General features: G+C 39.2%; 1 protein-coding gene across 2 annotated transcripts in view; it reads right to left on the reverse strand.

Annotated features, from left to right (window-relative positions):
- GALNT1 (polypeptide N-acetylgalactosaminyltransferase 1) overlaps nucleotides 1–13,028 on the reverse strand; it is a 105,027-nt gene that overhangs the window by 15,277 nt on the left and 76,722 nt on the right. For both annotated transcript variants that reach the window (XM_064294602.1, XM_003406326.4), the window contains exons 4-6: nucleotides 11,216–11,382; nucleotides 5,070–5,277; nucleotides 1,861–2,031 (exon numbers count right to left, since the gene is read on the reverse strand). In XM_064294602.1, coding sequence (XP_064150672.1) covers nucleotides 1,861–2,031; nucleotides 5,070–5,277; nucleotides 11,216–11,382 — 546 coding nt within the window. The remainder of the gene's footprint in view (nucleotides 1–1,860; nucleotides 2,032–5,069; nucleotides 5,278–11,215; nucleotides 11,383–13,028) is intronic.

Here is a 13,028-nt window from a genome sequence, read left to right on the forward strand (position 1 = left end):
CTCCCGTGGCACAAACGGTTAAGTGCTCGGTTACTATCCAGAAAGTTAGCAGTTCAAACCCATCCAGAGGCACTTCGAAAGACAGGCCTGGACACCTGCTTCTAAGAGGTTACAGCCTAGAATATCCTAGGAGCAGTTCTACTCTGCACACATGGGGTCGCAATAAGTTGGAATCAACTTGACGGCAACTAACAACAGAGTTAATACGCCAGGATCTAAAGTGTGGCAGATATTGTAAAGATATAAGATTAAACAGGATGAAAACAATAAGCCCTTTCTCTATAGCTCATAGGAAAGGAGGATATGAAGAACAGAATAAAATCAATACACTTCTTCTAAGGGGATGATCATTCCCATCAAGTATGGTGTGTTCTCTGCAAAAAACAGAGTCTAATTTATTAAAACATTGCCTAGGTTTGAAAAGAGGATAGTAATTGGTGGAATTAGAGAAATGACAATAAAGGAAGATTTAAATATCAGTCAACCTTTTTGTTTTTCATGAAGGATGAATATAAAGAAAAAAGGGACTTCAACCAGGAGATAATAAATAAGTCCCAGGGACCCAGGATAGTATGAAGATCATATTTTAGGGTGAGCTGGCCACCTCTGTAACCCTGAAATGTACTCATTCCATGCCTAGTAAGGGTGGCAGCATTTGTTCTTCCAGTGAAAACAGTTTCCACGAATAGCTGAGGGCTTACTTTGGTTTTAGAAGAGAAGAACAAGAAAAGGCTAATAATGTAGGAGTCACAGGGGACAGACCAACATCCAGACTTATCTTGACCTAGGTTTTGGAATATCTCTTATTTTCCTAGAACTGTATGCTAAATCTTCCAGTCTACAGATGTACATTCTTCTCTGTTGGAGAAGGTCCACAGCTTGTATCAGATTTTCAAAGAGTTCCTTAATCTAAGAACATATACGAAGCCTTCATTTAGATGGTGGACTAAACTGTCAGCTAAAGAGAAGAAAAGTCCCTTAGAATAAAAAAGGACTGAGGCTGGCTAGGGAAAGTGTAGAGTTAGTGAAAGCTTTTGTGAACTTTGCCAGGACTGGACCTGAAATCAAGGGAAAGCAGAGCTGAGGACCCAGGACAGGAGGAAAAGGAGAAAGCTGAAGACTGGTTCTGAAGGAACTCCTAGTTACTCTTAGAAGCCGCAGGCAACTGGTATAAATCTTAGGGTGGCTCAGAAAACGCAGAGGTCTCAAATGAAAGGTTCTGAACAGTAGAAGATTTTATCTCATTTTAAAAAAACAAACAAACAAAAAAAACCTATGAATGACCAAGTGTAGAACAAAAGAAAATCAGAAAATGAATTAACAAAAATTCCTTTTACACTCTGTGTCAAATCGAGTCACTTATTTTTTAAACAAGCTTTTCTAATCTTTACTATTCAGTAATTATCATCCAGATGCTATAAGCCCGAATTTAAAAATGTACATTCTGGTGCAAGGACCCAGTTTTAGGTGATATTTTCACATACTGACACTTAAAAGTAATTAATCAAGGGGACAATCTGATTTAAGCTAAATATTACCTTCAACCAAATTAAAGCACAAGTCTGACTTACTCATTTACAAACTGATGTTCATACAGGAACCAAAAACGTAACACACGTTGTCAATTCTCCTGTGTACTAGATTTATACAAATGAAAAATTATAATTTTATTAGTTGACTAGAGGGAAATAAAATCCTTCTTTAAAATACAGATACATGAAAGATGGCTCTTAACTATATATAAAGTGCACATGCTTCACATCTCTCAAAACGTATTCATCATCCTTTTGATATGATTCCTGAATCTTTACAATCCTCTGCCAATAATACTTTAGAAAAAACATTTGACAAATTAATTACCTGACAGGAAGAGTTCGGTCACCTTTCCTTCTGTCCATTTCTCTTTGGGGAACAGGATACCAGCGAAAATTGAGCTTCCAGTTGAATCCACCATAGGTCATATCAGAGCCTGCCATGTACTCAAAAGTATCATCACTGATCACATCAATGATAGGACATACTACTGTTTTCCTATAATCATGAAGGCAAATTAAAAACTCTTATTAAAAATTTTCCCTATGACAGCCACATCAGTGTAGGAAGTGCTTTAAAAATAAAAAATTCTACAACGTTAAAGAAAATAGTGAAAAAATCTCTTGCTACATCCTACCAAGCTAGCATAATTACACATTTATTGTCATCCGTACATTTTTAAAGTCTTATTTTTACATACTTGCCACATGTAAAAATACTTAAAACAGCTCTACAGTTTTCAAAATCACCACTTTTAGGTATTTTCTTAATAAGCAACTCTTGAACATTTTTTTTTTTTTAATAATTTTTATTGTGCTTTAAGTGAAAGTTTACAAACCAAGTCAGTCTCTCACACAAAAACTTATACACACCTTGCTACATACTCCCAATTATTCTCCCTCTAATGAGACAGCCCACTTCCTTCTTCCACTCTCTCTTTTCCTGTCCTTTTCGCCAGCTTCTAACCCCCTCTACCCTCCCATCTCCCCTCCAGGCAGCAGATCCCAACATAGTCTGAAGTGTCCACCTGATCCAAGAAGCTCACTTCTCACCAGCATCCCTCTCCAACACATTGTCCAGTCCAGTCCATGTCTGAAGAGTTGGCTTTGGGAATGGTTCCTGTCCTGGGGCAACAGAAGGTCTGGGGGCCATGACCACAGGGGTCCTTCCACTCTAAGTCAGACCATTAAGTCTGGTCTTTTTATGAGAATTTGGGGTCTCCATCCCACTGCTCTCCTGCTCCCTCAGGGGTTCTCTGTTGTGTTCCCAGTCAGGGCAGTCATCGGTTGTAGCCGGGCACCATCTAGTTCTTCTGGTCTCAGGATGATGTAGTCGCTGGTTCATGTGGCCCTTTGTGTCTCTTGGGCTCGTAATCACCTTGTGTCCTTGGTGTTCTTCATTCTCCTTTGATCCATGTGGGTTGAGGCCAATAGATGCATCTTAGATGGCTGCTTGCTAGTGTTTAAGACCCAGACGCCACTCTTCCAAGTGGGATGCAGAATGTTTTCTTAATAGATTTTATTATGCCAATTGACTTAGATGTCCCCTGAAACCATGGTCCCCAGGCCCCTGCCCCTGCTACGCTGGCCTTCAAATCATTCAGTTTATTCAGGAAACTTCTTTGCTTTTGGTTTAGTCCAGTTGTGCTGACCTCCCCTGTATTGGGACACTGACTTTTTATAATTTCTTGCTATTAAGATATTACAGTGAACATATTTATATACACAGCATTTCACTTTTGCTGTAAGAATACACTACTAGGAGTGAGATTATGATTAAAGGGCAGGAACTTTTTGTGGCACTCTTCTTTACTGCTTTCCAAAGGTGTTCTACATATATACTTATACTTCTATCTATAGTTTCCCCACAATGCTACCAACTTTGGATGTTATTTTCTTACATTTTTGCTAATATAATAATGATAATATCTCAGCATTTTTTAGATTTGTATTTTCTAATTATTAGAAAGGATATTTCCTCTCAGGTTTGTATTTCTTAATACAAACTGACCATACATATGTAAAGTTTTCTATTGGCACCATGATTTTTTAAAAAATAAAATCTGAACAAGCTAACACGTTTACATGACCACAGCCCCTTCTAGGGAAAGCTGACCTACTCCTCACAGCCCTTACTGAAACGGCTGTCCCTGGGCAGCTGTATTTTGTAGTATGTGATATCCTCCCATCCAACTGATTAGACTAGGAATGGCCATCTACTCAAAGGCAGTCCAATCTTAGGCTGGCCAGCGACCTGTGACCTGGAACAAAAGATAAGCTAACCACAACACCATGTTAAGGCTAAGCTCTGATGTTGTGAGATGTAAATCAAATGCCAAGACGAGCCACGTGCAGGCCAAAAACTCTGAAACGGCAGCACAATGTGGCCTAAGATAACAAGATGACGTTGCTGGTTTCCAGAGCTGCCATCAGTTCCTGACGCTGATCTAGTTCCAACTCACATGGAGCCTTCCAATATATTCTTTTTCTTTTCTGTAGTTAACATGAGTGGGTTTCTGCTTCGAGCAAACCAAAAGAGCCTAGCAAAAATAATAACTGTACAGCAGTCTTTTGGATCTACCAAATGCTTATTAATCCATGGTAGAAACTGTTCTGGGGAAGAATAACCATCCTACCAACACGATGCTTAGAGCCTGGAGATGAGTTTGGTGTTGTCTTAAAAATTACAGCTGAAGTAAGTATCTCAGATCTAAGGTAGAAAAAATGCTCTTTATTCACTCAATGAACATTTATTAAGTTTATATAACCTGGCATTTTATTAGTTGTTGAGCGCTACCAAATAACCTAACAAGTTCCAGCCCTGAACTATGCTAATTGTGAGATAAGGCCTCTAGCTTAAATTATGATGACAAGGAGAAATTAATCTAAAACAGGCCTAAAAGACTGAGGTTAGTTTTCCCCTGATAAGTGAGAGCTAAGCCAGACCCAAGCAGTAGGTAATTCTTTGACAAGTGTGATACACGAAGACTACAACCATACACATGGCCTTACTACCGATGTTTTTCCTGCATTATTAAGATTATAGTGCCTTCCTACACACAATTAAACATTTCAGGATGCAATGTGTCTCTTTACCTCCTTCAACTTCCTGCTGTGCTACACACTGAAAGCTACAGTCTCAGTATGCATGCCGACAGAGATGAGACGATGGGGTATGACAAGCACTGGCTGCCTACTGTTGGCTTTAGAGGGGAGGGACAAGTAACGGGCTTTACGCTAGCATCTTGGAGTTTACTGTACATCTGTCCTACTCCAGTTTAGTGAACACAGCCTACAATACGTATTCCAATGTGGTTCCTAATTTGTCCTCATTCACAAGACAGTTTGCAAACATTCCTTCCAGACTTTAGAACGTGGTTTTCTCTCATAGTTTACCAGTGCTCTTCCTGGGTATTTTAAAGGAAACTTGGGAGGAAGTTATTTTTGCATTTATTAAAAAAACACAGAATTTTGTAACTTACCATATAGCTTAGGAAAAATACACTGAAAACAAATTTATGGACTCCAGAAAATTACCTGTCATGTTTGATCCTGGCTAGGAGAGGCTCCAGCCACCCGACTGTGCACTCACAGTGAGCATCTAAGAAGGTGATCACTTGGCCTTTAGACACAGCAGCTCCTTTTAATCTAGCTCTGATCAATCCAGAACGTTGTTCCATTCGAATTACGTGAACTGGTACTTTTAATTTTTTCACATAACTCTCTAAAGGTCTTTTCAAAAAGTCTGAGAAATTAACAAAACAAAAAGTAACATGAAAAAAGTGTGACCTGAGGCTACCCAGATGTAAAGCAATTTTGATTTGTAATGTTCATCCAAAACATATTTAGTAACACTTTCAACAGCCTGCCTGACTCACAAACTCATTTCTCTACCAAGAAACTTTATTTCCGGAGAGCATTTACTAGAGCTGCCTCTACCTTACTACACGGCTCAGGCTCAATCAAGAGTAGACACATTGTCACATTTTTCTGCGTAACTCTCTGTCTGGCTCAAGTCTTCTTTTTCTAATAATGCTTAATGATGAGGAACAGAAAGAAAACAGCCCAACGGATTAAAGAACAGAATATGCAGTACCTGTTAGAATTCAGAAAATTGTGTAATTTCTTCAGAGGTAGAAATGAACTGTCTTAGGGTTACTACAGTCTTTGTCTATAGAGTTCTTTTATCAGAGGATGGGAAGTGAGGTCCAACTCAGAAGACAAATACTTAGAGATCCTTAGCAGATAAGTAGGACTAAGTAAAAAAAGTTTTTAAGACAACTGAAGTAGAAAGGAGAAAAGAGAAGGGAAATGGAGAGCAGGAGAGTATAGGGTATATGAAATCAATGGCTATGCTGGAGAGTTCAGACAGAGGTTTGCCCCTAAAACCAAGAATTTTCTGCCTCCAAATTACTCAAGTGATTTTAAAAGGCAGAAAAGGCTCAGTATCCTCAAAGAAAAATGAAAAGATTTTTCAAATCAGGTTACCTCACAGAATTTACGTCAGAGAAGCTATCTGTGGTGGTATAGCCAAATGTCTTCTCAACTATATGACAAGTATGAAAATTATCCCTCTAGGAAAGGACATACTTGAAATGGAACTACTGGGACTCTATGACTAGCTTTGCCCCACAGGACTCTAACAATGGGAAGGCCACAGAGAGATCAGGGTACATGCATTAAGAGGCTCTTTAGATACTAAAAATGGGGATCCAAAGGGCTTCCTATGCAGTGGGGAAAGAAAGACAAATGGCGGTGAAATGGTTTTTGCCTGTATGAACTGATAAGGCCAGAATGACTCAATAATGAAGTAATCAGGGATGTGAAAACTGTGACAGAGAAAGGGGTAGATGTCTAACTATGCAAGAGTACTGATCATTTGCATTTCTGCTCATACGTTTCCTAATACCTGGGCCACAAAGAGTATCTGAAAAATACCTGGAGTAGGACTCCTACCTGATCGCCCCTGTGATTTCTGGCACCAAGTCTTAGGATTAACAAAGAAAGAGACAAATTGATTCCAAGTAAAAAGGTGAATGTAATACCCAACCCTGGGGAAAAGCACTATTTAGCAGTAGTAGCTAACTTTCTGTGTTCGTTTAGCACTATGCTAGGTAAGCTCTTTACATATTTTATCTCATTTAATCCTTACAACAACCCTATGAGGTCATGTATTATTACATTTGCTTTGGAAATGACAATCTAAGGCTCCGAATATTTAATGAACTCGATCAAGGTGACACAGCTGGTTAAGAATGAATATAAGATTCAAAACCAGGTAGGCCTGACTTCAAAGTCCATCTTTTCACCTATAGCAAAAAATTGTAGAAGAGAACTTTAGACAGAACAATTCCAGGCGTGGAATCAACTCATGTGACATGAAATTAATCAGTTTATGTCTAGAGTTTGATAGAGTCTCATGCAGTAGGTCTGGAACATATTCTAGTACCTCAAAGGTTGGGTGTGTCACAATGTATCTCCAAGTGAGTTTTTCAAAAAAAATTAGTTTAAAGTGCTTAAGAACCAAAACAACCTAATTTCCCAAGTCCCATACCTTTGAAAGCTGGAATACGCTGTCTTGTCTATGAACAAAATGAAAAAAAAAATGCATGATTTTCTGGTCTGGTAGCTCAAAAAAGTTATTTCACACATTTGCTTGGCATCATGAAGGCTTTCAAGCAATAAAGGTATCTTCCTGCCAGATGATACGTAACTATGAACTCAGGGCACTGCAGTGGATTAGATAGTTAGAGCCTCCTTTTACAAAATGATGCCATGGAGGCTAAGAGTCATCGTGGTTAAAAGGTACTATTTTCACCTAAAAATAAGGGAGACTCTTGTTTATTAGAATATCGGTAAAGCTTACTGGCCTATAAATGGATTCTTAGGCATCTCTGCAAGGTGCCCTGGTGGTACAGTAGTTAAGTGCTAAGAGAAAGGTTGGCGGTTCAAACCCACCAGCTACTCAGCGGGAGAAAAATGTGGCAGTCTGCCTCCATAAAAATTACAGTCTTGGAAACCCTATGGGTCAGTTCTACTCTGTCCTATAAGATCGCTATGGGTTGGAATTGACTCGACGGCACACGACAACAACAGGTATCGCTCCATCAGGGAGTGTGAGGTTGTCTAGGAGTGAGAATATGAGGGAATGAATGTCAATGTGAAGGTCAGGAAAAATTTCACTGCTCACAGCAACATATGAGAAACATTAGCCAGAATTCTGAAGTGTATAGGAAGAACAAGGTATTTAGAGTCTAATAAACCTGAGACTTAATCCCTATTAAATATGAACCCCCATTTCCTTTTGTGTGAAATTAGAAAAACAATAGTAATCTCAGATTAGGAACATATATCGGTTGTAATTAAGTTTTAAAATAACCTTCTGAGAGGACGATTACATAACTTCTGACATGCACTAGAGACTCATCTAAACTCAATCCTTCACTACAAACTGTAACAGTAAAACTGTACCAGGAGGGATGTGCATAGCAGTTAAGAGGTGAAGCCCTGCGTTTACACAGAGTTTAGGTACCTCCTTTACCTTGCTAAGCCTCATTTTCTTCTTCAGTAAAACAGGCATAATTACAGCATCTACTTCATAAATCGTAGTTATTGACAACTTGGAGTCCCTGGGTGGCACAAATGGTTAAGCGCTTGGCTAGAGAGAACAATTCCAGCTGGCAGTTCAAATCCAGCTGAAGGTGCCCTGGAAGAAAGGCCTGGTGATCTCCTTCCAAAAGATCACATCCATTGAAAACCCTGTGGAGCAATTCTACTCCGAAACACACTGCCAATGAAACAAACTCATTGGCAATGGGTTTCGTTATTTGGACTTTATTGACAACTCAACAGGTTGACTGGGAAATCAAATATCCTCAGCCCATGAGTAAACTATGCATGCTACACAACCTAACCAGGAGGTTTGTACTGACAAGAAGTTATGTGGAGGATTAATGTGAATTATTTCTTTCACTCATTCATTAAATAAATTCTGGACTGTTCACTATGTAACAAACACTGTGGGCAATGAGGAGACAAGGGTGAGCAAACAGCCCTGATGGCATTAGTCTAACAAGGAAAGGAAACACTAAACAGACACATAAAACTTTGCTGAAGGCTGTGGAGAAATACAGTGTTTAGAGATGTGTTCAGAGGGACATGGTGTGGTTGAGGGTGGCGGGGATAGGTCAAGGAAGGCCTCTCTAAATAACTCATATTTGAGCTGGCCTATGACGAATGATTAGGCTTAGGCTGAGGAGATGTTGAAGAACGTTACCTAGAGAACACAATTCTATTGAGAGAACGGTACCAGTCCAAGTGAAAACAATGAGACAGAAAGAAGGATGCTGTTTTTAACAAACTCAAAGAAGAAAATTGCGGAGGGAGGGCAGAAATATGGGGGTGGGGTAGCTAGGGAGTGGTTCCAGGTATGACTGAAGATACAGGCAGGGGCCAGGCCATGCAAACCTGAGAAGTGTTTGTATCAGAGAAGTGACACGATTAGATTCGCATCTCTCAAAGCTCACTCTGTATGCACCTGGTGTGCGCATGGGAAGGGTTGAGAGTGGCTGTGAGAAGACTAGTTGAACTAGTTATTCTATTCCAGCAGTCCAGGTGAGAAATAAAGGTGCCTTGAATGTGTCTTATGAATAGGAACTTAAAAATATACAGGGCATAACCATTAAAATATGAATAGGAACTTAAAAATACACAGGGCATAACCATTTAAGAGTGACATAGAAAAATGAGCTTGCTCTGGTTCCTGGTCCATCTACAAGGAAGGAATGAATGAAGGCAAAGAAAATTACATTAGACAACTCTCAATTAGATAGCAAGGCTGTAATTATAACCACAAAACCACAATGCCTAGAGGTTCTCACACACCAGAAATGGTGATCTGGACACCTGGAGTTTCCCAGGCAGGATAATTAGACCTCTGATCAGGGACTCTGAGGTAGCACCTGGGGATCCTGACTAAGAGCCTCAGATGGAACAGGAAAGTAGCCATCTTCTCACACCTGTTTTCTCTTACAGATTTATACAGGTTAGGGTAAATAACTAAGGCTCTGCATGAGGAAAAGAAGGAAATGGTATATGTGGGTTTTTGTCACTTGAATTTCGGGCACATGCCCCTTTCTGATTAGGTCATTATCCTACACAAACTATTCCACACAGACCTTTTAAACATTCAACAAAATCGTAGCCAAAGCAAAAGAGGAAATGGGAAAACAATTCATTTATCCAAGGGAAACTCTCTCTCCTTGAGGAATATTTACTTTAGCTAATATCAACACATAAGTCATCCAAACACAAGCCACTTGCAGGACAGATGTTGGCATATATCACTGCTTACTTTAACCTGAGTTAATTTTCTTAAAGAGAAAACAAATTCACTGCATGGGATTTACACTTCTGTATTCAACAGAAATTATCTCATTAAGTGTGATATTCATAATTTACAACAGCTACCATTCATTCTGGCATTTAATTATATATTATACTATTTAAATATTTTACATAATTATGTTATCCTTAACTAGATTATAAGATATTTGAACACGGTAGATCTATATCTTACTCGTCATCTGTACCTCTTACAGTCTGGCAAAGTAATAAGATCTAAATTGTTATTAATCCCAATAATTAAGATGTTAAATGTTTAGATTTAATCATTGTTTAATGCACATATTTTGTGGGGTCACAGGCTGGAGAAGGTAGGATACTTGACTAAATCATCTTGGCAGATGCAATGAGACAACAGACAAAAAAGTTGAAGATACTAGTGAAAGAAATTGAAATGATGGGTCATGAAGTTTAAAGCTGGCCAAAGAAAGAAAGAAAAGTAGTAGGGAGTTATTTGCTATGGCTATCTCCAAATTTTTCTCAAGTAGGCATAGGAATATTAGGCAGAAAACATGGCACCAATGATACTTAAATATATGTATTATGAAAAAAAGACTTAGGGAAATGCTGGGTAGTTCCAAGTTTACATGTGTCTTTACTGATGAGCCTTTTCATCACTACTTTGCAGTGTGCCTTTAATTAACATCCTTTCCCAAAAGAGTGCTTTATGAAACCATTCGGGAGATGCTACACTTGTGAAAAACTCTGAGATTTTTAGAAGGATTTATTAGAAGAGTCATATATCACCCCATTTCATAAGTTCCTTCCTAATCCTTTTATGCACCGAGCTGTAGATCATTTCTGAAACTTAGAAATGGAGAAAACAGAATCCAGTGAATGAAAGCTTACCCACCTAAGGTTCCATTTTGCTGTCAAAAACACTTCCAACCATACAAAGTAAATTTCTCCATTTGTTGCTCTACGCAGGATCCAGCCTCTCTCCATTAACTTGGGGAGGGCTGCAGCTTCCCAAAGAAAACATTCTAACAAGACTATGCAGGCCTTGTAACTGTTCTGCATAAACATTTACATTATACACCATTATTTCTTTTTAAAGCAAAATTAAGAAGTGATACAAAGTAAATGCTAATTAAAGCAATATTTTAGGTTTCCCAAGGGTGTAATTTTTTGCACATGAGAATGAGTCCAAATGCCATAAATAATTTTAGGATAAATTAGAAGTGTATAAAATTATTAGGTTAAAAATTACAGCAACTCTTTTTTAAACCTTTAGTCACAAAACCTGTAGCATGTTATTGGCATTATAGTTTAAAATTTACCTCTTTCACTGGCATCATCTACCAGAACAATTTCTTCTAACATGTGTCGTGGTGAGCGATTAAGGACACTATGGACAGTTCGCAGAAGTGTGCTCCAAGCCTCATTGTGGAAAACAATCACCACGCTTGTTCTGGGAAGAGCATCTGGATACACCTTTGTTTTACACCTGGAGACAAAGCAAACACCTTTATAAGAAGTGGCCTTGAAGACAGCAGAATCAATCAATCTGGAGAGGCCTCGAAGGGGTGACAGAGCAATAAAAGCAGTTTTTCCTAGTGGTGGCCCCCTTAGTGCCTTCTCAAGTTTTGGTTAATGTTGCATGTATAATCAATAGAACCTACCTCAAGTTAGACATTTAGATTAAAATTATGTTAAGGATGTCAGCTGCATTCTTAAAATCAGGTGTCTCTTCCTGATGTATTCCGTTGAAATCATTTTAACGGAGGATGTATTAAGGCCATACTATCCACCCTGAATTGAATTGGGTTTTAAGAATTCAACTAGACAAAAAGTCAGAGCCACCTGCATCTACACAGTTAAATAATCTAAACAAAGTAACTTCTACAAAGGAAGAGAACTAATACTTGCTGAGTACCTACTACGAACCAGGCGCTTCACTTAAAAGCTTCCCAGTAATTCTGTAAGGTAGGTACACTTTGCCATTTACAGATCAGAAACTGGGGACACAGAGACAGACAGTGCTGTTCTGGGCACTTCTCATGCTGCCATCTCCATAATTATCACAGTGCATCTTGTTTAGGAAGGACTATGTTCAAAAATGCAGTCATCAGAATGACCAGAAACATACCTAGAACATAAAATTAACCTACTAATTTTAGGCAATGTGGTCTCTTCTTTTTAGCTAGATAAAACTACTAAAAACAGACTAGCAGAGATCAGTAACAGGCAGCCAATAACCAGAAACCACGGGATGTGTTTCAGAACATGAACACTTCTAAGGAGGGCATATAATAGCTCTCTTAGGTATCTCCAACTCTAACAGTTGCTTTAGCCTTCTCTGTCTTCCTTTCCCCCCCTCCTCTTTCTTCTCAAACCTTGTGCTCTCTCCAACCTTATCTGTTATCATCTGGCAATGGGAGTGGAGAAAGGGAAGAAGTGGGAAGAAATGACAAAAATATCAACAAAATCTTTCCTGAAGCTTCAATCTTAGTACCTACAACCTCATAACCCTAGTACTAGGGCTCCACTACTCTAGGGCTGCTCACTGGCAGTTGGAAGAAATGGAAATGGGAAGGGAAAAAAGCAGGGTAAGGGGGCTGAAAGAAGGAGAGTTCACTGCACGGTCCCCATCAGCACCTGTCCCTCCTTTCCAGCAGGAAAGGAGAAACAAGTAGCTTCCACCATCCCTGTTCATTAAAATCCATTTGAGCTCTCCCCGCTTTCCATTTCCAAGTCTCCCTTTCATAGAGTGATTTCCACCTCCTATTACCAGTAAACCTCACTATCACTCTGCTGACCCAAAAGCTCTATAGCCTTATTTCCACGTCACCATCCACTTCCCCTACCTATATTCCCATATTTTCACCCGCAAATCCACTAGAAGGCCCCACACAGCCTACCACCCTCTCGACAGCTCACTGCCTCTCAGTCTGGGCTAAAAAACTGGGGCCCAAAAGACTGGTTGTCCTGGCTGTTGGAAGGAAAACAATCCTCAGTGCTCCAAATAATTCTTCTGAAACCAGTTTCCCATCAAAACTCTCTTATAATAGCTAAATTCTGCATATATCATTAGCACTAAGCTTCAGGTATATCACAGGTGAGCAGGACAAGAAACCCAAGTGTTTTAAAGGG

This window comes from Loxodonta africana, chromosome 11 (genome assembly GCF_030014295.1).
Source record: "Loxodonta africana isolate mLoxAfr1 chromosome 11, mLoxAfr1.hap2, whole genome shotgun sequence".
Lineage (NCBI taxonomy): Eukaryota > Metazoa > Chordata > Mammalia > Proboscidea > Elephantidae > Loxodonta > Loxodonta africana.